At 41.9% G+C, this 27,255-nt stretch overlaps 1 protein-coding gene and 3 non-coding genes across 8 annotated transcripts; 2 read left to right on the top strand and 2 right to left on the bottom strand.

Moving 5' to 3' along the window:
* Nucleotides 1-474: 474 nt before the first annotated feature.
* Nucleotides 475-14,548, top strand: ZNF311 (zinc finger protein 311). Of its 5 annotated transcripts, none has more exons than XM_044928226.2 (7): nucleotides 475-543; nucleotides 1,958-2,200; nucleotides 2,483-2,558; nucleotides 8,013-8,104; nucleotides 8,423-8,549; nucleotides 9,184-9,288; nucleotides 11,833-14,548. In XM_044928226.2, the coding sequence occupies exons 2-7, from the start codon at nucleotides 2,111-2,113 to the stop codon at nucleotides 13,419-13,421; spliced, it is 2,079 nt and encodes a 692-aa protein (XP_044784161.2). In that variant the 5' UTR covers nucleotides 475-543; nucleotides 1,958-2,110; the 3' UTR covers nucleotides 13,422-14,548. The 5 variants fall into 5 exon arrangements, with proteins under 5 accessions (XP_044784161.2, XP_044784160.2, XP_044784166.2 ...); XM_044928225.2 differs by having other exon boundaries at nucleotides 499-1,818; XM_044928231.2 differs by having other exon boundaries at nucleotides 499-2,164.
* Nucleotides 14,549-17,318: 2,770 nt separating this feature from the next.
* Nucleotides 17,319-17,400, bottom strand: TRNAL-AAG. Its single transcript has one exon. It is a non-coding gene; the product is annotated as a tRNA-Leu (tRNA).
* A 3,195-nt stretch (nucleotides 17,401-20,595) lies between these two features.
* Nucleotides 20,596-20,667, bottom strand: TRNAE-CUC. Its single transcript has one exon. It is a non-coding gene; the product is annotated as a tRNA-Glu (tRNA).
* Nucleotides 20,668-21,420: 753 nt separating this feature from the next.
* TRNAF-GAA lies at nucleotides 21,421-21,493 on the top strand. Its single transcript has one exon. It is a non-coding gene; the product is annotated as a tRNA-Phe (tRNA).
* Nucleotides 21,494-27,255: the final 5,762 nt, after the last annotated feature.

Below are 27,255 nucleotides of genomic sequence, written 5' to 3'. Positions count from 1 at the left end.
AAACTCTAAACCTTTAGAGCTAACATCTAGTTAACAAATACAAGGCTAGAGAAACAGATTAAATGGGGATGGACTTAGACCAAGCCAGCATGTGGAATATTCAGGACAAATGACCAAATGTGTACGAGAGGGGAGAAAGTGAAAGATGGAGGAACTATTCTAGATCTAAATTTTAAAAGAGTTAAGACAAATAACCAAATAAAGTACATAGACTTTAGATCTTGATTCAAAAAAGCAGCATATTTTATCTATTTGGGAAATTCAAATATGGACTCAGTATTAGATGGTACCCGGGAGTTATTTTAATTTTGATAGGTGGGATAATGACATTGTGGTTCTATTTTAACAGATGCATTCTGAAGAAAGTAAAACAAGAAATAACACATTTGGGCTGCGGTTGCGGAGGGTTTCTAGGGAACTCCTCAACCAGCGAGTTGATGATTTCCTAGAAAGTCACCGGAAATGATTATTGAAGGACTAGGAAGTGGAGCTAGAATAGATTCCTTTATTTTGTCATTTCTAGAGGAGAATATCGGCAGGAAGGTCTGTGTCTCCAGCCAACGTGGGATGGGACTGTAGCTGACGGGCTCCCAAGCTGCCACTGGGGTCTCCGAACCCACCGAGGGGCGGCTGGAAGGAGGCCGACACCGCCACCTGCTTCACTTAAATCTTAATATTAATACACCTCCTCCCAGGGGCCCGGAACGGCGGGCGGGGATGGGGCGGGGCTTTGGGGCCAGGTTCCCCGGGATCTGGAGTCCGCCGCGGATTCCTGCCCCACCAGGGCTTTTTCCTCCGCCTCCCCCGCGCTCTTCTTGCTCTCAGCGGCCCCTTACTTTTTTTTTTTTTTTTTTTTTTTTTTCTCATTTATTTTCCTCCGCAGCATCCATTCGTGCGTTCTTTCATTTGGCCAATTTCTAGCTGAGAGACTGCTGGTGCAGGCACTGTTTTAAACGTTGGGAATAGATCAGTGAACAAAATAGACAAAAAGTCCGTGCTCTCAAAAGCCTAGGAGTTTACATTATAGGGAAAGGAAGACCTACAATAAACAATGGAAAGTATATAATTAACTTATGCACCTTGTTGGAAAGTGCTGTATAGGTGAAAGCAAGGCATGTCGGGATTGGAAGGAGGGGGTAGTCTGCAATTTTAAATAGGGCACCTAGAGTAGGTTTCCTAGGGAGGATTACATGCAAGCAAACAGTTGAAGGAGGCAAGATTATTCATCTTGAGGATAGCTTGAGGTAGAGGGAACAGCCAGTGCAAAGTCCCTAAAATGGAACCGTGCCTAAAAAGGAAGAGAAAGATCTGCGGGACTGAAGGGGGTTGAATGGGGGGGAGAATAGTAGGAGAAGTAATAGCAACCCTGTAGACTTATATGCCACTGTAAGGACTTTAGCTTTTATTTTGAATGAACAGAGGCGATGCAATGAGATTCTTTAGGGCCTTATATGCTACTCCTTATTTTGAGTAAGATAGACGCATTGAGGGCTTTTAAGCAGAGAGCTGAAATAATCCAACTAAGTTTTAAATAGCCCACTTTATTGTATTGAGAAAAGACAAGTAGAAGACAAAAGACAAGGACAGAAGCAGGAGACCAGTTTGATGGCTAACACAATACAGGTCAAGGCAGGCAATGGTGGCTTGGGCCAAGATGGTGGCAGGAGAAGTTGTATTCTGGATATATTATCATCTTCAATTTGTTCCTCTTCTCCCTCATCTCTCATAGATACTCCAGATTCTCAGTGATTCCTTCTTTTCACTTTGGTCACATCCCTCTATTCTCTCTTCCCTTCATCAAATATACAGGAAAACAAGGTATGGGATCACCTCTAGCTTATTACTGCTGATAAACCCCACATCTAGGGCAGTATTGATACATCAAACCAAAAAGCAGCTGCCCTGTGGGTCAAGAGCAGTCTTTTGACTGGTCTCACCAAGGCTTATATCTCTGAAGGGAGGCTGATATCCACTGGAGCCACTTCAAAACTGGTTATCTGGGCAAAGCCAGGATTGACTTTAGGAGCTGGATCCAACCAGCAGAGAAGAAACTCGGACAGTGTTAGAAGACTGGAAAAGAAAAGAAAGAAAGAAGACTGGAAAAGAAGACATGCAGCAGGTAAAAAGAGGAGAATCTGCAGTATATCACAAGGAGAAAGAAGAAGTGAGTCCAGGAAAGGAGGAAAGCGTTGGAAGTGTGGTGAGGTTGGATTGACTGTGAGGAAGTTTTCTCCTTCAAAATACTTTTTCTGGATTACTTGGTGATGTTTTTAAGTTATAGAATAATTGGATGCCATTTCTGTTTTTCATAAGGTATATCAGAGACTGAGCCCATGTTTTTCTCACCCTTTTTGATAGTTTGGAGAGTTGACTTCCACGAATAGAACTTTATAGTTGGTTGCATAACCAACCAATATGCAGCTTCCCATAAATTTTCTGTCCCTCCATAACTTCTCCAAATGTTTTCTATTCCTTGCAATAGATCGTGGTATCAGATGAGAGTCCAGGATCACCAAACCAGCTTTGCATCACTGATAGCATGTTCCTACAGGAAAGAGGTAATGTACACAGGGTATTGTGGCAGGAGTTATGGCAGCTAAAAATGGGGCAGGGACACAGACTAGGTGAGAGATGCTTCCTGGGCCCTGGAAATATGCTCGTTATTGAGTATTTTAGAAAAATCTATTATTTCTATACTAGGCTTTTCCTGGTATTGATAGGAACTAAATTATTCAGTTTCTGCCCTCATCTTAAATCAAATTTGGAAAAAAATAAAAATTCATAAGAAAAGATTCTTCAAAGCAGTTTATGGAAGATAGTGAATGTATTCATCCACTTATTATATGTTCAACTCAATATATATATGACAAGTAACTTACATATGTGTATATGAATATTTGAACATGTTAAACTTGTATAATTTGGTAATGTCTCCCCAGTTTTACCAACTGTAAATTTTGATTGTATGTCATTTTATTTCTGTACATCTGTTAACCCTGAGATTTTTACATTATAGTATAACTGAGAAATAGAAGATAAAGCCATGGCAAAAGAAGGAGCAAAGGTTTTGTTGTGAAAGTCTGGGAAAAATAAAGAAGGGGAAATGTGGGACTGGGCTTTAGAAATGCTCTTCAGTGGCATATATGAAGAGAAAAGTGGATAAGATTTGTATGCTGTGCTAAGTCTCTTCAGTCGTGTCTGACTCTGTGCAACCCTATGAACTGTAGCCCACCGCGCTCCTCTGTCCATGGGATTCTCCAGGCAAGAATACTGGAGTGGATTGCCAGTCCCTTCTCCAGGGGATCTTCCCCATCCAGGGATGGAACCAGCATCTCTTACGCCTAACCAGCATTGGCAGGCGGGTTCTTTACTGTCTTGTATAGACAGAGGCTATTAGACAGAGGACTAGGCACCGGGACACCCCTAAAATAGGCTTTTAGGATGATACATATTACGTGCAAAGAAAAAAAAAAGGTAAAATGAATTTCTAAGCATATTATTGGAACTTCCAGAAGAGAAATCTTGAAATTTCTACTGTAAAGTAATCATAAAGGAAAAATTAATACTATAGAACATATTTATCACAAATTTAAGAGGTAGAAAACAATGGATATTGCTTAACGTGGTTGTTAATTCTATTTCATTTTTTTAAAAGTTTAAAAATATATATAACTTTATGGTTCACATCTGACCTGAGTATTCCAGTCTTCTTTTTCTCAAAATATATTGAATTATCTTCCTATAAGTGATTTTTAGGGTCATAAGGTTTACAATTACTTAGCATAATATGTAAATGAGTTAATCTCATCCTGGATAATATCTGTACATTGCTTTAACAAATAGTTTTGTCATGAGCTGAATGTATATATCCCCTCAAAATTCATAGGTTGACGCCCTAACCCCCACTCCAGTGTTAAATTTAGGGGTGAGGCTTTGGGAAGTAATCAGTTTTAGATGAAGTCATGAAGGTGGGACCCCAATGATGAGATGAGTGTCCTTAGAAAAGGAAGAGATTCTCACCCATGTGTGAATTCCCCCAAGTTCATTTTTAACTGATCTTTCAAATTCAGAAACTAAGAAATAAAGTTTAAGAATCACTACAGTGAAGAGAATTCCCTCGCACTCCAGTCGTTAGGACTGCTGCTGTTGCATAAGTTCAACACTGGTGGGAGAACTAAGATGTCACAAGCCGCAATGCACTGTTCACTTCAGTCCAGTCTCAGTCTGTCCCGACTATTTGCAACCCCATGGATTGCAGCATGCCAGACTTCCCTGTCCATCACCAACTCCTGGGGAAAAAAATCACTACAGTGGTTACCAGGGGCTGAGGAGAAGGAAAAATAGAGTTGTTGTTTTGTTGTTTAATGGGTATAGAGTTTCAGTTTTGCAAGATGAAAAAGTTCTGGAGATCTGTTATGATTTTCAGTTCAGTTTAGTCACTCAGTCGTATCCAACTGAACTGCAGCACACCAGGCCTCCCTGTCCATCACCAACTCCCGGAGTCCACCCAAACCCATGTCCAATGTGTCAGTGATGCCATCCAGCAACCTCATCCTCTGTTGTCCCCTTCTCCTCCTGCCCTCAATCTTTCCCAGCATCAGCATCTTTTCAAATGAGTCAGCTCTCAGTATCAGGTGGCCAAAGTATTGGAGTTTCAGCTTCAACATCAGTCCCTCCAATGAACACCCAGGACTGATCTCCTTTAGGAGGGACTGGTTGGATCTCCTTGCAGTCCAAGGGACTCTCAAGAGTCTTTTCCAACAACACAGTTCAAAAGCATCAATTCTTCTGCACTCAGCTTTCTTTATAGTCCAACTCTCATTTCCATACATGACCACTGGAAAAACTATAGCCTTGACTAGATGGACTTTAGTTGGCAAAGTAATGTCTCTGCTTTTAATATGCTGTCTAGGTTGGTCATAACTTTCCTTCCAAGGACCAAGCGTCTTTCAATTTCATGGTTGCAATCACCATCCACAGTGATTTTGCAGCCCAAAAAAATAAAGTCTGACACTGTTTCCCCATCTATTTGTCATGAAGTGATGGGACCAGATGCCATGATCTTAGTTTTCTGAATGTTGAGCTTTAAGCCAACTTTTTCACTCTCCTCTTTCACCTTCATCAAGAGGCTCTTTAGTTCTTCTTCACTTTCTGCCATAAGAGTGGTGTCATCTGTGTATCTGAGGTTACTGATATTTCTCCCGGCAATCTTGATTCCAGCTTGTGCTTCTTCCAGCCCAGCGTTTCTCATGATGTACTCTGCATAGAAGTTAAATAAGCAGGGTGACAATATATAGCCTTGACATACTCCTTTTCCTATTTGGAACCAGTCTGTTGTTCCATATCCAGTTCTAACTGTTGCTTCCTGACCTGCATACAGGTTTCTCAAGAGGCAGGTCAGGTGGTCTGGTATTCCCATCTCTTTCAGAATTTTCCACAGTTTATTGTGATCCACACAGTCAAAGGCTTTGGCATAGTCAATAAAGCAGAAATAGATGTTTTTCTGGAACTCTCTTGCTTTTTCCATGATCCAGCAGATGTTGGCAATTTGATCTCTGGTTCCTCTGCCTTTTCTAAAACCAGCTTGAACATCTGGAAGTTTGCGGTTCATGTATTGCGGAAGCCTGGCTTGGAGAATTTTGAGCATTACTTTACTAGCGTGTGAGATGAGTGCAATTGTGTGGTAGTTTGAGCATTCTTATGATTTTAGTGTGGTACATTTGTTACAAGCGATGAGCCAATATTGACACATAATTATTAACTAAACTCTAAACTCCCTAGTTTATATTGGAGAAGGAATTGGCAACCCACTCCAGTATTCTTGCCTGGAGAATCCCAGGGACAGAGGCTGCCATCTATGAGGTTGCACAGAGTCAGACATGACTGAAGCTACTTAGCAGCAGCAGCAGCAGTTTATATTAGGATTCATGCTTTGTGCTATACATTTATATGGGTTTCTACAAATGAATAATACTGTATATCTGCTATTAAAGTAGCATACAGACTATTTTGATGCCCTAAAAATTATGTTCCACATATTCATCCTCCGCCCCCCATTGTGAATATTTAACACTATTGAAATACTTAGAAATAGTTAAAATGGTAAATTTCCTTTTATATTTTTTACCACATTTAAAAATAGTTTTTAATGTAAGGAACACTTAGGAAAAAAAGCCACTACAAAGTAACAAAACTTTTGTAATTTATGAAGAAGATATGGTAAAAATCCAACTGGGATGCATATGGAGGAGAGTTTGAGTTAAATAAGAGTATGCTTTGTCAAAAATTTAAGATTTATACATTTTACTGTATATAAATTTTACTTTAAAAATAAGAATGTAAACAAATATTCAACTTTAGTTAATAATATGTGGCATAGTGTTAGGGGTGATGTATGCTGATGTCTTCAACTTACTTTGAAATGCAACAAAAAATAAAATGAATTTATAGATAGTTAGATGGACAGATATGTGATAAAGCAAATATTGCAAAATGTTAATAGTAGAATTTCAGTGGTGAGTATATGGATGTTTCCCATATAGTTCTTTCAACTTTTCTGTATATTTGAAAATGTTCATTATAAAATGGTGACTGAAAAAAAAATTGGGAGGTTAAAGTTTATTGATATTATAAGGAAAAGAACTGTTATGGAACATTTCAGAACAAAGCGTGTATCTGCTGTGAGCTCTGTGCCTGCCAGGTGGTTGGTTTGCCAACCAACCAACTTTCTGAGACAAAGAGTTATAAAGTAACAGACTTTCAGAGGAGATAGTGGGGAAACTGTGTGGAATCCACAATGATTGAACACAGACCTGTTTTGATCAAAAGCTAAGGATGACATAGACCAAAGAAGAATCTTCTTCGCATATTTCTGAAGAAAAAGCCAATTTTTTCCTAAATTGAGGTTTTGGTGAAATTGAAGTGAGAGTTTTGGGGTCCTGAGGCCAAGGGATGACCCTAGAGTCTTACCAATAGGTGACTTCAGACCAGAAAGGAATGGTCTTAGACTGGGGAGTATGTTGATAACTATAAAGAAAGATAAACCACCATAAACACTGAAGCTACAGAAAGGCCAGGTTGGCCTGCAAGGAATAAAACAGGGCCCCATTAACCCGTAATGTGAAACTGTACTTTTTTCCCAATCCATATGGATCATACTTGGTCATTTGTACACTCTGAAAAAGTTTCTTATGCATTTTAAAAAGTGGTGTGTGTTATACTATACTGGAAGGGCAGTTGGGGGCGGGGAGCAGAATTGCTTAATACTAGGGAATTAACAGGAAAAAGACTCAGAATCAAAGCAGGGAAGTGATTTTCTCTAATAACAAGAGAAAAACTTTTTCTAATGAACTAAGTGGAGGTAGACCAAGTAGTAAGTTACATAAGGAAGTCAGCTTTGGACCTATCCCTTTTTATTTATATTTATTTATATTTCCTTTAAAAAAATACTTATTTGGCTGCATTGGGTCTTAATTGTGGATGCGGGGTCTTTCAGCTGGTAGTTGCAGTGTCCAGGGTTAGTTGCTCTGTGGCAAGTGGGATCTTAGATCCCTGACCAAGGATCATATTTGTGTCTGGACCACCAGGGAAGTCCCTCTGTGGATATTTCTGATGCATACCTGTCCTTTTTTCCCCTCCACCTCCACCCCAAGTCTTTCTGGACAAAATTACTGCAACATTCAAATACAGGAAGTCAAGCTATCATATTAAGCTGGTAGTCAGTGATTTGGGCCTCTTAGGTCTTCTAGGATAAAGGGAGACAGAGTAAAGGATTTAGTAGGTGAGAGAAAAGAAGAGTGCACTTACAGTTGGCTTGGCTGCTAGCCAAGTCATGATACCTCACACTGGAAACTGAGACTAGAGGAATATCGGAGAAAGAGGATAGTGTAACACAGTCAACTTACCCCCTAGATCAGAGCTTCATAAGCTTCTAGGTTGGGGGAGGAGAGGATGAAAGTAGGCTTCATTAACACTGTGCTGAATTGACTCTAGGCTTATTTCCCTTCTCTCAGCTCTACCATTTCCTCAGTGCCCTGCCTTAGCCAGAGATGGAAGCCAAGGAAACCTGCCAGGAGCAAAACATACAGTGATGAGCCAGCCTCAAGTGAGCTAAGGCCCCTTCCTTCCTTCCTGAAAATATATCACTGTCTCCTAAATGTGGCCTTGTCCTCACTCCCAAGTCCAGGTGCTCCCTCTCATAAGAGATGCTTTTTTGGATGACAGACCATTTGTGGATTGTTTGTTCGTTATTTTTTGCTACTGAAAGCCTATGCTCCTTTTCACCTCGTCCCCAGATATACACCAACCAGTAACAGCCTTTCACTTCTGTAAACCTTCTCCCTACAAATTCTTTTCTTCTGCCTCTGTTTCCTGAGGGAACTATGAAATTTCCTCCCACAAAAGCAGGAACATGTTGTTTCAGGAGTCAGTGACATTTGAGGATGTAGCTGTGAACTTCAGTCATGAGGAGTGGCAGTGTCTGACCCACGCTCAAAGACACCTCTATAAAGATGTGATGTTGGAAAATTATGGGAACATGGTGTCACTTGGTAAGAACGTTCCCTGCACTTGGCTTAGTACTTTCTCCCTTCCTTTTTCTTTTCATTGTTTTGTTGATGAGTATGAGGTCTCATATTGAAAATCAGAGCCCTTGTTCTTTATCATCAGCATCTTCCTCCCAAATTAGTTTTGAATTGTCCCTGTTTACATAGCAAGATAATTTCCTGGCTAACTTAGTTGCTGTTTTCTGATTCTCTGAAATGAAACTCTCTCTGAATAGAACAGAAATGCTTAGCTTCTGTTCTCCCTAGATTCTTGCCTCCTCAAGCCTCTCATTTTCTATTAAATGCTCTGTATCCATCACCTAGTCATGAACTCCTTCCTAGTGGCTGAAAGTAGGTTAGCCTTCCTCTACAAACTCCCATTCTCCTAAAAAGAACAGGGAAAATATAACCAACCAACAGTTTTCCAGAAACTCTTTCTTTGCCTTTCTGAGTATTGACTTCTGAGAAAGTCCTTCAACCTGTTTCATTTACAGGTTACCAGACCCCTGAATAAACCCTTTTCTCTGCCCAAATAAACATTTCTTTCCTATTTTCATATGCAAACAGAGGGATCAAGGTAAATGTTAGGACAGTTCTTTGTTGCTATACACACTTATTCCTTCTTCCTCTGTACAAACAGGATTTTCATTTTCTAAACCACCTTTGATCTCCCGTCTGGAGCAAGGTGCAGAGCCCTATGTTCAGGATCGACAGGACTGGGAGTTCCTGAGCTGCTCCTATCCAGGTGAGTGCCAGAGAAGCTGTCTGTCCCCTTGTGTGTTTCACGTGACAAAATGGTTATAGAATGTTCTTAGTGGTGGGCCATCCATCCTCAAGGGCCCAGAGAAATCTATTTAGGAAATCTTAAAGGCAGAGAAAACATACTATTTGGGTAATTATTCTGTCACTATCTAATTGGCTCTTTGCAACATATCTAATAGAATTTTTTCAATTTCTTGCAAAAAGGCTCTGACAATTTATCTGCCCTCTGTGTATCATTTACTGCAATGCTCAGAGAACATTGCTTTTCTGCCTCTGGATTTTAGGGGGTTTTGTTTGTTTGTTTTTTCAGGACCTTCCCTCTTTCAGAGTCCTGAGCCTTTGACCCTTGTCTTTTTCTATTCTCTCTTATTGTGAAGCTGGATGCCTGCCACACTGACAGTGCTAACTTTTACCTCTTTCCTGGGCAGCAGTCTCATGTTTCTAACTCCTGATTTTTATTTGAATATTGCATTGTCATGTAGGAAGCAACATATCTAAAGACAAACTCATCTCTCCCTCCAAGGCTGTCTCTTCATTAAGCTCTCCCTATTTCTATATCTGGTTCTACCTCTTTCTTACTTTTCTTTCCATTCCCTGAACCTCTTATGTAGTGAGTCATGAAATATTACCAGCTCTTCATTTAAACTATTTTCTACATTTATCATTCAAAAAAAATTGTCCTTTGCTGACAGGGCAACTCCAGCTTCCCTATCCAAATACCTACTCTTCCGTCCTACCTTCCATCTAAAAAGCATAATTGGGCAACTGTTATGTGCCAGCTATTACATAAGGTTCTACAGATAGACAGTCAGATAAGATATGGGCCCTGACTTCCAGAAGCTTGTTTTCTAGTGGGGAAGGCAGATAGGTAAAGAAGTAATTATACAGTCCAGTATGATGGGAGTTACTGAGATATATAGATAAGGATAAGCACCTGATATACATAAACAGAGAGGAAAAACACCTAAATCTGACCTGGGGACCAAAAGACTGCAGGAGGAATGACAACTGAACTAAGTTATGTGGAATAAGTGAGGTCATTTCGTTGAAGGAGGGGAGAGTCCTTCTAGGCAGAGGGGAATAAGAATGTGAACTGTGAATAGGTCAGTATGACCAGAGCAAAGGACTTGCAGTAGCCAGTGGAGACACTACAGAAGCAGTGGACAGGGGCAAGATCATGACTGAATGAGTTTTTGGTAAACTACAGACCTTGAACTTTATTCTTATACTAACAGGTAAGATGATTAAGTACTTATTTCAGTGATGCAGGTGCTTTACATACATTGATTCATTTCATTATCATGGGTAACCTAGACCCCATTTTATCGATAAAAACAATGGGTCACAGAGAGAAGTTACATCATCCTCCCAAGTTGGCACAGTTGTTAGGTGTCAGAACTAGGACAGTGAGCTGGGGCTCTTGACTGTACATTTTACTTCCTGTCTGGTTAACTATGGAGCACCAGTGAAGTGTTTTAAGCTAAAAAGTGATGTGATTAGATTTGATTTTTAGAAGGAATAATCTAGAAGCAGTGTACAAGATGGATTAGAGAGGAAGCAGACTAAAGGACTTTTGAGGGGTATTGAAGTTAGCTAGTGAGAATGCACTAGAAATAGAAATGAAGAAGGGATAGAGTTAGGAGATAATAAGAGATAGATTTGGACTCTGGTTGCCAATAGTAAAAATTAACTCAAGCTAGCTTAAGCAAGAGAAAACAAATTTACTTATTATTCAGGGTATCATAGAACTTAAAAGCAAGTATACAGGAGGCTTAAGAAGGGCTGGAATGCCATCAGGCCCTGCTCTCCAGCTGTCTTCTCTGCTACTCTGTGGGTCTGCTCCATTCTTCTTTCTTGGCAGATCGATCTCTGCTTGTCAGTCCCAGTGACAGAGCTTTCCATCCCCTATACAGCACCCATATCCCAACACCACTCAAATTTAAGTGCTAAAGATCCAGCCGTCTTCAGAGCCGGGCCTTACCTGCTTTCATATCATGATTCCAGAGTTCATGAGGAGAGAATCTGGTCTGGTTTGGATCAGGTCTTCCCCAGATCTAACCTGTCCTACCCAAGTGGGCAGAGGTACACCACAGAAATATGGCTCCCCAAGGTCCACCGTCAGGAACAAAGCAGACATATCCTTACAAAGGGGGCTGCACTGGCACTTGAGCGCCACCTCTGCAGCTCACTTCACCGGTAACATTTGTAAAACGTTAGTGAGTATTAGAATGAGTTGAAAATGATTTCCAGTTTCCTGTTTAGGGGCTTAGGTGTATGAAGTTATAATTTGCGAAACTAGGAGATTCTAGAACATGGGTAGACTTTGGAAAGATTTATGTCAGGTTTACTCAGTTTTGAATATCTTCATACTTTTCAGTGTTTCAGCCTCCTTTGACCTTTGCCATAATGTTAGCAATTCTTCAAGCGTGAGAAAGTCATTTACTCTGCCAACAACTTACCATTGCTTCCCCTGTCCAACTCACTTATCTCCTTTCCTCTATCTGACATTTTTATTTTCTTGTTTAAGTATCAGCTGCCAAGACATGGCCTGAGAGTGAGAAGGCAAGATCAGAACAGGAGGTTTTTGAAAATGGAGAAGTATGCTGGGTGAAATTTAAAAGTCTCCTAAAAGTTGTTTCCCAGGATCCAGAGGTTGGAGAAGTTTGTGTACAAGATGTCAAATTAGAGAATCAATGGGAAATGCCTGTGAGGGAGAAATGGAGAGAAGAGAAAGAAAGCTGTGATAAGGTAACTTTCAGGAAAGGAAAGAACCAGAAGGGACTTATAAAACACTTCAGTCCAAACTCAGAATGTATTCTGTATGGAGTTCTTACGGAAAAGAAACAGCATGAATGTACCCGATGTGGCAAAAACTTCAGTTGGCATTCTGACTTAATTCTCCATGAGCGAATTCACTCTGGCGAGAAACCCTATGTGTGTAATGAGTGTGGGAAAGCATTCAAGACCAAAAATCAACTTTCCATGCACCAGATAATCCACACAGGGGAGAAACCCTTTAACTGTACCCAGTGTGGGAAGGCCTTCAGTAGTAGATCCGCTCTTTGCCGACATAAAAAAACCCACAATGGGGAGAAGCCACACCCGTGCAGTGACTGTGGGAAGGCCTTCAAGACCAGGTACTGTCTCAGGATGCATCAGATCATCCACACAGGAGAGAAGCCTTACGAATGCAGTGACTGTGGGAAGGCCTTTCAGTTTAAGCATTCCCTCATCATCCACAGCAGGAGCCACACTGGGGAGAAACCCTATGCATGTGAGGAGTGCGGGAAGGCTTTCAGCGGGAGTTCAGACCTCATCAAACACACAAGAGTCCACACTGGGGAGCGACCTTATGAGTGCAATGAGTGTGGGAGGGCCTTCAGCTGGAGCTCAGACCTAAGCAAACACAGAAGACTCCACACTCAGGAGAAGCATTGTGAGTGCCCTCAGTGTGGAAAAGCCTTCAGCAACGAGGCAGAGCTCACCAAACATAGAAGAATCCACACCAAAGAGAAGCCTTATAAGTGTAAGGAGTGTGGGAAAACCTTTCATCATAACTGCAAATGCCGGGCTCATGAACGAGGACATACTGGGGAGAAGCCCCATCGATGTGGTGATTGCGGGAAAACTTTCCAAGATCAACACTGCCTTACCATCCATCAAAGAATCCACACTGGAGAGAAACCTTATAAATGTTCAGACTGTGGTCGAGCTTTCAGTGGGAAATCAAACTTGACCAATCATCAAAGAATCCACACTGGAGAGAAACCTTACAGGTGTGAGGTGTGTGGAAAGGTCTTTCATCAGAGCTCAGTCCTGAGACAGCATGAAAGAATCCACACGGGTGAGAAGCCATTTACCTGCCATGAGTGTGGCACGTCTTTCCGTCAGAGCTCAGCCCTGATTGGACACAAGCGAGTTCATACTGGAGAGAAACCTTATATATGTGACGAGTGTGGAAAAGCTTTCAGAGTGAGCTCAAATCTTACTAGACATAAGAAAAGAAAACATAGAGTGTGGGAAACCCACAAACGTGGAGAGAGTGGGAAATCTCTCTCTCCAGTAACTGGTTCTCAGACCTTTTCATTCATCAATATTTTGACCACCAACAACTGAGAGTAGTGATTCTGGTGTTTACACTTTATCATTTCTTCTTCTACGTCTTATACTGATCACTCTTGTCTCCTGTGTTGGTTCTTCCTGGTTCCCTGACCCCTCTAATTGTGAGATCTCTCAAGCCTTTGTCCTTGACCTTCCCATTCAGTGTTTCTTTGGTGAGCACATTCACTTCCAAGATTTTGTCTATCAATAATAGTACTGTAATACTACATACTAGTGCCCTACACATGCCAGGCACTATTCTTTACAGTTTTAAATAATTTAATCATACAACGTCCCTGTGGGATGAGGAAATTGAAGCATAAAAAAATTAAGAAACCTGTCATGGATCCTGTAACTGGTAAATTCTAAACAAATGCCTGCTGAATGCTCAGACTTCTCTGAGCAATTTCTGTAATCCTGTACCACATTTCTTGAATGTGAAGCTATACCTCAGTTTAGCACAGAACATTTTTTTGATTCATAAACATTGATTACTTTTAGTAAGTTTTTTTATCTTTTTTGGCCACAGTTCTCAGTTCCCTGACCAAGAACCAACCCTGTGCCCCTTAAGTGGAAGTAAGGAGTCTTAACGACTAGACCACCAGGGAAGTTCCAGCAAATTTTACATTAAAGCTTAAATGGTACTCTTCTATATAGATTCAGAATTTCTGAGATTCAGCAGAGGAAGGAAGACAAGGCAAAGGCAGATTTTTTTAATTACAAATAAATAGAAGTCAAGTGTGAGCTTTCCAGGTGTCGCAGTGGTAAAGAATCCGCCTGCCAATGTAGGAGATGCAAGAGATGCAGGTTCAGGTCCTGGGTCAGGGCGATGCCCTGGAGCACTACATGGCAACCCACTCCAATATTCTTGCTTGGAAAATTCCATTGACAGAGGAGCCTGGTAAACTACAGTCCATGGGGTTGCAAAGAGTTGGATGTGACTGAGTACACACAGAGAAGTCAAGTGTACACAGCTCAAGTGGAAGTTTACATATGGAAAGAGCATGAAGCCTGTCCCACTTTGTTATAAATGTACTAAAAGGTCTTCAAGGTGTTGATTTCTTAAATATTTGTTTTATCTATCTGCATGACATATGAAATGCTCTTTCACAAGGATTAATAAATGTATATCTTTTCAAGTCTTTCAGTGTCTCTTAACATCTATCCTTTCTCTTTCAAATGTTACAGATTCTTACTGCAGACAGAATTAAATATACACATGCAATAAGGCTAAGGAAATGGCAACCCACTCCAGTATTCTTGCCTGAAAAATCCCATGGACAGAGGAGCCTGATGGGCTACAGTCTGTGGGATCACAAGTGTCAGACACGACTAAGCAACTAAACCACCACATTCAATAAGGCTATTAAGATAGAAATTGAAAATCCTAGAAGAGGATGCAGGTGTGTGCCAGTTAACATAATGACCATAATTGAGAATTAAATTTAGTTCTAAGTTCCCTGACCGATCAAGAAAGAGATGAGCAGTGGGTTACCCAGTATTTGTCAAAGGTGTTTTACAAGCTAATTTTTTTTTTAAAACTAACAAGTTTAGGAAATGCTGGCTAGGTGGGGATTTTTCTTCCCTTAAAGACTTCTCAGGGTTTATAATATGCTGATGTCGTTTCTAAATCTTGAACAAAAGAACTGTAAGAAGCATTGCTTTCCCAAAGAGAAGGACAAAAAGAATCCTGTTTGGAGGAGCACCTTCATGCCCTCTTGTTGCACAGAAAACATTTTGGGAAATGGTTACACCTTAGCTAATTGGACAGAGTCCAAGATATACAATTTTCTAGTAACAAATTCCAAAGGGAATTACATGGCTTATTACACAATAGACAGATTAAACATTGGTCTTCAGGTTCAGTGTCTACAGTATATTAGAGCATGTTCCTCATATAGGCATTTCTTATATAGTTTGTTGAAGAAAACCGAGATGAAAACATTTCGGCTCTAACTCTAAAATTGCTTCTATGGAAGATGAAAATCTGTATATGTGGCTTTCAGATGATAGATACAGTGTGACTTAAGAACAGAGTTCAGGATATGTCTGGAGAATTCATAGGTGCTTTTCCAGTCTTTTTTAAGTATGAAGACCCCTTATTTGATGATGAAAACTTTTCACCAACACCTCATGCATACACGTACTACAAGTAGTTGTACTTTAATGCTGATGGCAAAATGTTGTCATGTTCTCCAGAAACCTGAGGTTTCATTAATTACAACAGCATATATGCTTTTGTAAAATGTATATACATGTTCAGGATGTTTATTTTACCTGCAAATTATGACGTGCATTTAGATTTTGGACTCAAAAGTCCTTAGCCTATCAGGAGAACCCTCAAGTGCATCCTTTCATGTTGCTTCTTTAGTCCATCTTCTAACAGAATCTGGCAAAGTTTCAATTCCAGTTTAAATTCTGGACAATTCTGGAGTGTTGCTGTTTTGTGTTATTGACTGCACAGTCATGTCTTTCAGACACTGATTAACTGAAGGAGGTGGCAAGCCTGACATCCCATTGTGAAAGTTGAGCAACCTCTGTATTGGGCCCAGATAGAGTAGACTTCATCCTCATGAGTCCATCTTCAACATGACTGTTGTCTCCCTAAAATAGTCCTATGATCGTGACACCTGGCTTTATTTGTTTTTATTGAAGTATAGTTGATTACAATATTTTGTTCACTTCAGGTGTACAACTGCCTTTAAAACTCCCAACTGACTCTCAGTCCTGCAGTAAAAACCCCCAAATTACTAGCTCAAACTCCAGGAATCTTTTGATACTTCTTTAACACTGAAAATGAACATTATGAAAAAACGCTTAAGAAGTTTAGGATATTTTACCTGTGGAAAAGTCAGGACATTTTAAAAGAATCCTAAAGTGGGGTGACAGAAAAGGCAATGGCACCCCACTCCAGTACTCTTGCCTGGAAAATCCCATGGACGGAGGAGCCTGGTAGGCTGCAGTCCATGGGGTAGCGAAGAGTCGGACTCGACTGAGCGACTTCAATTTCACTTTTCACTTTCATGTATTGGAGAAGGAAATGGCAACCGACTCCAGTGTTCTTGCCTGGAGAATCTCAGGGACTGGGGAGCCTGGTGGGCTGCCGCCTATGGGATCGCATAGAGTCGGACACGACTGAAACGACGCAGCAGCAGCAGCAGCAAAGTGGGGTGAATGCTCAGTTACTCAGTTGTGTCTGACTCTTTTTTAGACCTCAGGGACTGTAGCCCACCAGACTCGTCTGTCCATGGGATTTGCCAAGCAAAAACTGTAGAGTGGGTTGTCATTTCTTCTTCCAGGGAAATTAGGATAGACTCGACTCTACTATATAGTCGTAAATTTCGGAAAATGTTTGTATGCCCTCAGGTCAAGAAAGATTTTTCAAACAAGGAGCCGAAACAAGACGATTTTGATACTTTTCTCCATTCCCATCCTATAAGTATTTCCAAATTAGAGAAGGACACGAAGGAAGTGAGCTGAGAGAGGCTGGAGAAAGGATAGTGACTATTTTCAGTATAAATTATTCCCTCGGAGGCACTGCCAGGATCTATATTAAATTGCAGGGCATTCCCAGGAATCTAACATCCAGTCATTTGTTTGTAATAAGGATTGTATGCATAAAAGCACTTTTTGTTTGTGTTGTTGATTGTTGCATCCTCAGGGCCTAGAATGATGCCGAAAATATACTGGCCGCTCAAATAGACTGAACAACAATGTATAGACTAATAGATTATTTGAGCGCATGTTTTCCGTTGTGCATTGTTTTGGGGTAGTTACCTATGGCTCTTGGGTAAACAGAAGTCAAAACGGGGGAAGATAAGGACTGACTTTGTAGAATATTAGAACTGCCCACTTCGGGCATGAAGAAAAGTCGTCTAACATCAGGCAGTCTCACAATAAAAAAAACAGCCTTGGCAGCGGTGGGATTCGAACCCACGCCCCCGAAGAGACTGGAGCCTTAATCCAGCGCCTTAGACCGCTCGGCCACGCTACCTCTTCCGGCATGCGTGTCTTCCGCATTTTTACTAAGAGTGATAGTCTTCCCTTTACGGTTCCTTCACGTTTCCGTTCTAGGACATTTATTTGGCGTTCTCCTCACCAATTCTGCCATAGAATTCTGCCTGGCGTTCAACCACCACCCAGCCTGATCCCTGATACCCTATTTCCCCACAGTTGGGAGTAGCGGGGAAGGAAACCAGGGGATCCCGAGCCGCCCGCCCGATTGTAACCAACCCGGGAGGAAAGAGCTGCAGGTGGTCGTGTGGGTTGCAGGTCCGCGGTGGACGGTGATGTCCCCCGGAGCCGCGACACAGCTGAGAGTCCAGGAGTGGTTTTGGATGAGGGGACGCTAGGGGGAAAAGACAACCCGACGAAAGGAGCACAGAGCCCAGTTCTCAGGACGAACGCGGTCTCTGCAGAAATGCCCCCAGGACCAAAGGCACTGGGCGGTTCATTTTGAAACGCCAAGGTTTAAATCAAAACTATAAAGAGAGGCGGGTTCCATCCCTGGGACGGGAAGATCCCCTGGAGAAGGGCATGGCAACCCACTCCAGTATTCATGACTGGAGAATCCCATGGACAGAGGAGTAGCCTGGCGGGCTACAGTCCATGGTGTCGCAAAGAGTCAGACATGACTGAAGTGACTTAGGATGCATACATGCATTATCCTTAGCTGCAATAATTTATCAATTACCAGGTGTTATTTTCTAAGGAGATTACCTTAGGAAAATCACTAAGAAAAAGGATTCTCAATAGAGCAAAAGCAACATAGTGACCCCCTACTCTTCCTAAAGCTTCTTTCCCTAGTTTCTCCGTATATCCCAAGCTAGGAGCCTCTTTTCTCATCTGCTGTGTCATTTCGAGCCCTCTCCGTGGTTCTCCCTCTCGGTCCCTCACAACACCAGTAGACTCTCCTCCACTATCAGTATTATTAATATGTACTCCCACCAGTCCTGGATGGCAATATGGACATAATTTGATGGAAACCGACCACTTTGTGACAAGTTTAACCCTCAGACACAAAGACCAATGATATCCTCCTGCTAGGTACTAACTAGTTTAATACTTCATCAGCGTCATCTTGATCCATCAAAGGCATCAATTCAGAGACCAGTTTTCTCTTTCTGGGGTTTGCATTCCTACATGGTAAACTAACAAGGGGAAAAAAGAAAATTGAAGAAATAAATTGAGATAAACTGACTATCAAAGATCGGGCATCAGGAGCCCACTCATTCATTCAACAAGTATTGATCCTGGGCACCTGGGCGCTAAGCTGTACACTGAATATTCAGTAGAAACATTTGACCAGTGCTATCCTCACCCTCAGAACTACCAGGGAAGGCAAACATTCATCAGGTCATTATAACTCAGGGTTGTAAATAAAGGAGGGCTGCGTTCACATTTAGTTGGAAGAGCTAACTTAGCATAGATCTGGAAAGGTCTGGTTGGAAGAATTTATGAATGCACTGAGGAATGTATGTTGAAGTGAGACAGACCTGGTGAGAAGTGTAATAAGGAAAGTTTGGGTGGAGGGGGGCCAGGGTCAAGATTGAACCTGCAACCCCTTTCCTCCAACAGGCCCTCTCCTGGAGGGAAGACAGAGATTCATGAAGGTGTGAGACATGCAAGCAGAGAGAAAGAGGTGAAGGAGAAATGATCTCCACGCAGAAGAAGAAAATTCAGGTAGCTTTCAAAGAAGAGTCCTTTGTCTCTAATCCAATCAAGTTTATGTGGAAAAGTTTTAATATTTAGAAAAGCATTAAACACATTTAAGGGTTCTACCCAGATTCCTCTCTAAAAAACAGATATTAAAAAGAAATGAAGCAAAAGATTCTTGCTACATAGAAAGGAGACAAAATATCATTAAAAGAAGATGTTGTTCAAGAGGTGTTTGCCATCAGGCCTATAGGTTGATTTCCTCTGAAACATTAAGCAAAAAAAACATAGAACAACTTCAGTAAACAGAGAAATTCAACAAACTACTACTTTTATGCTTAGAGAAAAATAAAATTTCTTATATAAATTGATATTACATAGGTGTTAAAATGTATTAACATAAGAAGACTGTTGGCAAACTAACAAAGGAGTGTCCCAGCTCAAAGAGGTTTTGAAATTTGGGAATTTATATTTGGGGGTTGGGGGAGAGCAGGAAATGTGCAATTAGTTAGAAAGAGTACTACTGTTTCATTTAACATGATCATAAAAACACCATCTGTTTGTAGAGTAAGATCAGGGACACCATGATTTCTATTTGGAAATTTGTGAAGAGTTCAAATGCACACTGAACTTTTATAAGAAATGAGAAGGAAATAATAAGCAATACACCTGTGACTGTTATTTAGACAAACCAAGTAACAAAGCTTCGTGCCCCAGTACTGTCAGACAGAAGCTAGTTATCACAAAGGCATGAAACTGTCAAAAGTCAGGAGAATAACAGGATCCGCTTTTCTTCAAGTAGTTATCAGTAAATTTCTCAGGTACGCATTCAGACATGCTCAATACTTTGCCTGTTTCTTAGTTTTTGACAGTTTTCCTTTAATGATCTAGCCTTCCCCTATTTTCTTTCTTAGCAAACCCCAGACAAACTGTAAATTCGTAGCTAAAGAGAGGTGGAGGCGCTGGGGAGATCAGGCAGTCCGGAGCTCGCCTAGGCCCAAGATTCAATTACCCTGCCAGTATTTCTGGCGATCTCCCTTCTCCCAAAGCAGTGAAACTAGCAAATCCACCAGAGAGAGTGCTTTTCAAAATTCCACCTGCTCTCCCGGATTCAGAAACTCGCCCACAACCAGCGAACACAAACGTCCAGAAAATAGCTTCTCGGTTTCTTTCATCTTCATTTGTAACTGTTTTTTCATTATGTTATGCTAATCTCGATCAACTCCTAAAGCTAATCAATTGCCTCCAAAATTTCCCTCTCACTGGATCATCCAATCGAATAAAATAAACTTTTGAGGCATTTAGGAATAGTGGACAGCTTTTTGATCAATGACAAGTAACTAACTCATTTACCCATTCTTTGTAAACCATTGAAATTTACATCATTTGTCATTTTGAGCTTAGAATATCAAAACCATTGCAGGGCTTCTAAACCGAAAATGTTTCATATGGAAATTAAAAGTTAGCTTGCATACACTTCTAAAGTTTCCCCTCTGAGGGAACACTGGTAGTAAAAACAAAAACGAACTCTTTCTTCCCTGACCGGGAATCGAACCCGGGCCGCGGCGGTGAGAGCGCCGAATCCTAACCACTAGACCACCAGGGAAGGTGATAGAAAACTGTCAAGAAAAACCTACGAGGCTAATGCTTCGTAGGTACAAAGTGACACTGTAACAGGATCACTTTCGTTTTTATAAGGACCTCCTGTCCGCACCCGGAGAAGGCAATGGCACCCCACTCCAGTACTCTTGCCTGGAAAATCCCATAGAGAGAGGAGCCTGGTGGGCTGCAGTCCATGGGGTCGCGAAGAGTCGGATACGACTGAGCGACTTCACTTTCATTTTCCACTTTCATACATTGGAGAAGGAAATGGCAACCCACTCCAGTGTTCTTGCCTGGAGAATCCCAGGGACGGGGGAGCCTGGTGGGCTGCCGTCTATGGGGTCGCACAGAGTCGGACACGACTGAAGCGACTTAGCAGCAGCAGCAGCAGCAGTCTGTCCGCACCAACCAATAAAATATGGAAGAGAGGAAGATGTGGCAACGCCGAAGAAGAAGAAATCGGGGCATTGTAGCTTCACAGAGTCTCTTTCCCTGCTCCAGACCTGTGGAGTTACTCAGGAATAAATTGTAGATTTAATGAAGTCATTACAGCAGTTCCTAAAACATTAATTTGTAATTGTCTTCTCTTTCTCCTTATAAACTGGTGAGCCATTAGAAGATGAAAGTCCTTTTAAAATTTATCTTTGACTTCCTCAAGTGCTTATCGTGATGTTTATCAAACAAATTCTTAATAAGTAGTGACTAAAAGGACAGAGAATAAAGCCATTACACATTATTTTAAAGGCTTGTGGGCGGAGCCGAAATAGCTCAGTTGGGAGAGCGTTAGACTGAAGATCTAAAGGTCCCTGGTTCGATCCCGGGTTTCGGCAGGCAAGCGATTTATTTTAGTGTTTACTAAAATACTGAATGTACTAATGTAAACAAAATACACACAGAACCAAAAAAATAGGAGACTTTTTTTTTCTCAAATTCATAAAGGAAGACACAAGAGGATTGTGCAATAAGACGATTCTTTCAGTCGGAGAAGCCTAGGGATGGACTTCTACATTTAACTAAATGGAAATAGTTCCAAATGTGCTAAAGGAAAACCACTTTCCCTTCTTTCTTGTAATATTTAGTGTGTATCTTCTTGGTTCAGATTCTGTTCCATTTATGCTATGCTCCTCTTTCTTCAAACCTACATCTTCTTCATTCCCATGGAATTAGTCCAGCAACCGTAAGCCAAAATCAAGGGGACTCCACTTTCTCTCGTTCATTTCTACTTAATGATGTCCCCTTTCCCCCTAATCTTATTCTCTGCCAGATTCTAATGCAAAGGATACTAGTCTCCCAGGTAGATATGAAAAAGATAAGTTTAATATGAGGAATATCAATTATATTTTTTTGACATCATTTTCCTTCAGTAAAAATTTATTGAATAAGTGGACTCCTATGTAATTCTGAAGAGAAAGAGAGAGGCAAGGCAGGAGAACTGAAGAAAGTTTCCTAGAAAATGAAGTCATCTGAGTTGAATTGAAGAGGTGGCTCCTGGCTGGAAGAGAGTACCGGGCAGGGTGCGTGGTAAACTGAGCCAGAGCCTTGAAAGAAAGAAGACTCAAGATACTCCTGTGGTTTATTTTTTTCCCTATCTCCTAATTTTCTGGTTCTTCACATATTCCAACCTCTTGCTACTCAGAGGAAAAGTTTTCCCTCATTTCCAAGGTTAATTAATACTCCAGCTGAGCTTTTGACAACCTTCTCCTAAATTCCATTCTACCCTTGTGTCTTTGATCTCTCTCCCTCTTACCTGCCTCTCTTCAGACTACAAAATGCCTAATCCTTATCTTTAGACAAGAAGAGAACACATGCTCTCCTGTCTTGCCCTCAGGTTTCTTCCCCAGAGGCTTTCCTTCCACTCACCACCAAACTTGTGTCAGGAACAGTATTTGTCTCGGCTTCCTTGCCTTAATTGCTCATCAGCTTACTTCTGCCTTCCAATCCTAAGAAAACATTACCACCAGCCACTCAAGTTTCTAATGCTTTGGCTACCGCCGCCCCCCCTCCCCCCCCCCCCCCCCCCGCCTCCCCCGCCCTAAACTTAATTTTGTGCAGAATGCAAACTATTGACAACTCTTCCTTCACGACACAGTCTTCCTTGGACCTTTTCTTCTCTGTGCTCTCCGGCTGCTCTGTTTCCATCTTCCCTCTCCCCCACTTCTAAGGACTCTTTTTAGAAATGGCTTCTTCTCAGTGTTCTGACCTCTGTCTTTTTAAAATTCATTTTTAACTTTTAGATGATTGTAAGTTCACATTCAGTTATAAGAAATAATGAAGAAAGATATCATGTATGCTTTACTGAGTTACCCCCAATAGTGACACGTTGCAAAATTATAATGCAGTATCAGGAGCAGGGTATTGATATTGATAAAGTCAAAGTACAGAACATTTCCATCACCACTAGGGTCCTCAGGTTGCCCTTTTATAGCTGCTGACCTCTTATTCCCCCCACCCCAACATCTGGCAACCACTAATCTGCTTTCCATTTCTACAACTTTGCAATTTCAAGAATGTTATATAAATAGAACCATATATACAATATAATCTATTGGGACTGGCTTTTTGCACTCACTGTAATTTTCTGGAGATTCATCCAAGTTGTTGAACCTTTCATAGTTTGTCCTTCTTATTACTGAATAGTATTCTGTATATTATTCACCACAGTTTGAACATTCTTCATTGAAGGACATTTGGGTTGTTTCCAGGTTTGTACCAGTATGAATAAATATACTGTAAACACTTGCAGATAGTTTTTATGTAAACATCAGTCATCATTTCTCTGGGATATATGTTCAGGAGTGCAGCTGTTGGTAGCATGGTACTTGCATATTTAGTTTTTAAAGAAACTGAGAAAGTGTTTCCCAAAGTGGTTGCACCTAACCCTAACCCTAACCCTAAACCCTAACCCTAACCCTAAACCCTAATCCTGACCCTAACCCTAACCTATCAGCAACATATATAGCCTCATCAACCTTTGGCGTTGTTACTAGTTTTATTGTAGCTCTTCTGATAGGAATCTAGTAACATCTCATTGTGGTTGTAATTTGCATTTCCCTAGTGGCTAATGACGGAGAAGGCAATGGCACCCCACTCCAGTACTCTTGCCTGGAAAATCCCATGGATGGAGGAACCTGGTAGGCTGTAGTCCATGGGGTCGCTAAGAGTCGGACATGACTGAGCGACTTCCCTTTCACTTTTCACTTTCATGCATTGAAGAAGGAAATGGCAACCCACTCCAGTGTTCTTGCCTGGAGAATCCCAGGGATGGGGGAGCCTGGTGGGCTTCCGTCTATGGGGTCGCACAGAGTGGGACACGACTGAAGTGACTTAGCAGCAGCAGCAGCAGTGGCTAATGATGTTGAAAACTTTTTTGTGTGTGTATTTGCCATCTATATATCTGCTTTGGTGAAATGTATCCTCAGGTCTTCTGTCCAGTCGAGGAAGAACTTTTGTGTACAGGTTTTTGAGTGAGAAGTTCCTGAAAATAACTTGCAGTTCAGACCTGTTGCACATCTGTCTTGGATTATACACTTGTCAGGTAATGCAATATGATGAAGCAGTACTTACAAAATGCAATATAGCCTTACTGTTTTGGGGAAGGCCGATTGCAGAGTGGAGAAATCCCCGGGATAATAAGTCATTAAGAAGAGTTTCTTCCAGTTTGCCTGACTGCACCACCCTACCCCTGTGTGCAACATGTAAAGATAAAGCAAACAGGTAGTGTTAAAAAAAAATAAAGTCAGGCCCAAAATGGAGTCATTTATGCTAAGCCTCATTGTCACCAAGCCCAGACTTAGCGTTTTTGCCCGCCTGGAAATGTAATGTAAAATCAGTCAATCAGGAACTACCTGATCAGTATTAGTTAGATAATCTAGCTCCTGCCATGCCCTAAAGGAAAGAAATTTAGCAATAACTAGGTTCATGCCTGGAGAATCCCAGGGACGGGGGAGCCTGGTGGGCTGCCGTCTATGGGGTCGCACAGAGTCGGACACGACTGAAGCGACTTAGCAGCAGCAGCAGCAGCAATCATCTTTTTTTCCCTAATATACCTTCCTTGTTCCTGCTCACTTCTACCAGAGCCTTCCATTTTATACAGCTCCTCGGAGCTCCTTCCTATCCGCTAGATTGGATGCTGCTCCACTGGCATCGATTTTTGTTCAAATAAAATCTTTTTTAAAATTTAAGATGCCTCAGTTTATTTTTTAACAGCAGTATGCGCCCTTAAGTCAGGTGGTTGACCGAGAATAATGCTGAGGAAAAAAAAAAATTTTTTTTTTTGAGAGAATCCTGTAAAGGGAAGGTGAACAAAAGAGACCGGGTCTCGTCGGATGTCCGGGCAGAACTGCAGGCACTGCTCGCAGGCGCGGTCCCACCGCCGCCCAGCACGGGGAGTTTGACCTGCTCCGTGTCCGGCCTGGGCCGGGTCCCCCCCTCCTTAGACAACCTGGTACCCCCGGGCTCCCCCGGGAGCCCCATGTTGGTGCCGGGCCCAGTGCGGACGCCCGCTCTACACAGCGCCGGAGTCCCGAACCCCCGGGCACCCACGATCCGCCGGCCTCAGCCTCCCAAGAAGCTGGGATTACAGGCGCGCGCCACCGAGCCCGGCGCGGGGAGACGAGGCGCCGCGGGCCTGGAGGCCGCGGCCAGCTGCCCTTGCAGTGATGCGGTGCGGGACCCACGCGGCGACTCCCCTGTTCCCAGCCCACTACCCCCTCAAGATTGCTGGAAGGGGCTCAAGAGACGCAGAAAGCAAGGGCAGAAATGTGAATACGCTTCTTTTATTGTGTTGTCCTGGGAATCTTTGCATAAACGGCCATAAATTAATCAGAGGATGAGCGTTGAGCGTTCTTCGCAAATTTCAATGCGCGTACAAAATCACAGGGGGGTCTCGCCAAAATGCAGGTTCTAATGATATGGATCTGGGGGTGAGCTCTGAGATTCTTCATTTCTAAGAAACTCCCAGGTGTGGCCAATCAGTGGCCCGGGCGGCAAATTCTACACTCTTATTTATCAGTGACAGCTTTATATTAGAACATTATGGAGAAAAATAAAAGATACCCACAGTTGTGCCTTCCCAAACGATCGTAGGCATCTACCCCACCACCCCCGACCCTGCACCCTTTTTAGTCCCCGCCCTCCTGCATGCATAATTTTTTGCCTGGTTGAAACCTTGACATATGTACAGTACCATGTTGGATGCATTTGTTTGCTGCTTTGTGCTAAGTAATAAATAAACGCAGTATGTTAGTTGCTTAGTCGTGTCCGACTCTGCGACCCCATGGACTGTAGCCGGCCAGGCTCCTCTGTCCACGAATTTCTCCAGGCAAGAATACTGGAGTGGGTTGCGATTTCCTGCCCCAGGGGATCTTCCTGACCCAGGGATTGAACCCAGACCTACTGCATTGCAGGCAGATTCTTTACAGAGATAATAATAAATGTAGAGAACTGTTCAATTATTGCTCTGTCAGCCAACATTTACTGAGACCCCTCTTTGTGCTGTCCATCTGGGGAATCAGAGAGTACAAAATGCACTCTTCTGAGGAGCTTATGGCCTGATTAAAAAAAAAATGCAAACAAGTAAATCAGCGAGAATTAAAAATTGTATTCTTCCATAGATGTAAGGGCAGGGTTTTGTGTAGAGGACATCATCAGTCCAGACACCTAACCTAAAGATGGGGAGGGTTTACTGGAGGAGATGATAGCTGAAATGTGTCTTAAAGATGAGCTATGATTAGGCAGGTAAGGAAGGTGTGGTCAAGATTTATAATAAATATTATTGGGTCTTCCTCACAGGACACACAGTTTCTGAAACCCTAGGACTTTCCTAATTGATGAGAGCCATAAAGGTGCCTTTTGTTATGTTAATGATGGAATTTTGGAACAACTCACTTGGAGGGGTCAGATTGCAAGGAAACTAATCTTCTGATTGAAGGATTGAAACTCTCAGTCCCACCTTCAACTCCAGGGAGGGGAGAAGGGCTAGTTCAGTTCAGTTCAGTTCAGTTGCTCAGTCATGTCTGACTCTGCGCATGGACTGCAGCATGCCAGGCTTCCCTGTCCATCGCCAGCTCCTGGAGCTTGCTCAAACTCATGTCCATTGAGTCAGTTAAATTACTGATGGCCTATGATTTAATAATAGTGCCTATATAATGAAGCATCCATTAAAAAAAAATTTTTTTTTAAAGGACAGAGTTTGAAGAGTTTGGGGCTGGAAATGTGAGGACTTGGAAATGTGAGGACTGTGACCAGCTCAGAGAAGGGATGGAAGTTCCATGTTCCCTTTACCCATACCTTGCCCTTTGCAACTCTCCCTTCTAATTATTCCAGAGCCTGTTATAATAAGCCAGTAAACTCATACAAGCTCAACATTCAGAAAACTAAGATCATGGCAAATGGTCCCATCACTTCTTGGCAGACAGATGCAGTGGAAACAATGACAGACTTTATTTTGGAGGGCTCCAAAATCACTGCAGATGGTGACTGGAGCCATGAAATTAAAAGAAAGAAAAGTTAGACCAACCTAGACAGCATATTAAAAAGCAGAGACATTACTTTGCCAACAAAGGTCCATCTAGTCAAAGCTATGGTTTTTCCA

Source organism: Bubalus bubalis, chromosome 2 (assembly GCF_019923935.1).
Source record: "Bubalus bubalis isolate 160015118507 breed Murrah chromosome 2, NDDB_SH_1, whole genome shotgun sequence".
NCBI classification, from domain to species: Eukaryota; Metazoa; Chordata; class Mammalia; order Artiodactyla; family Bovidae; genus Bubalus; species Bubalus bubalis.
The sequence above is the reverse complement of the archived record's forward strand: the minus strand, read 5'-3'. Positions and strand labels throughout refer to the sequence as shown.

Coding starts and splice junctions, on each gene's coding strand:
- ZNF311 (XM_044928226.2), top strand. CDS start 2,111: ATGCAGCAGGTAAAAAGAGGAGAATCTGCAGTATATCACAAGGAGAAA. Junction 2,201..2,482: donor AGGAAAGCGTTGGAAGTGTG/GTGAGGTTGGAT, acceptor TCCTTGCAATAG/ATCGTGGTATCAGATGAGAG. Junction 9,289..11,832: donor CCTGAGCTGCTCCTATCCAG/GTGAGTGCCAGA, acceptor TTCTTGTTTAAG/TATCAGCTGCCAAGACATGG.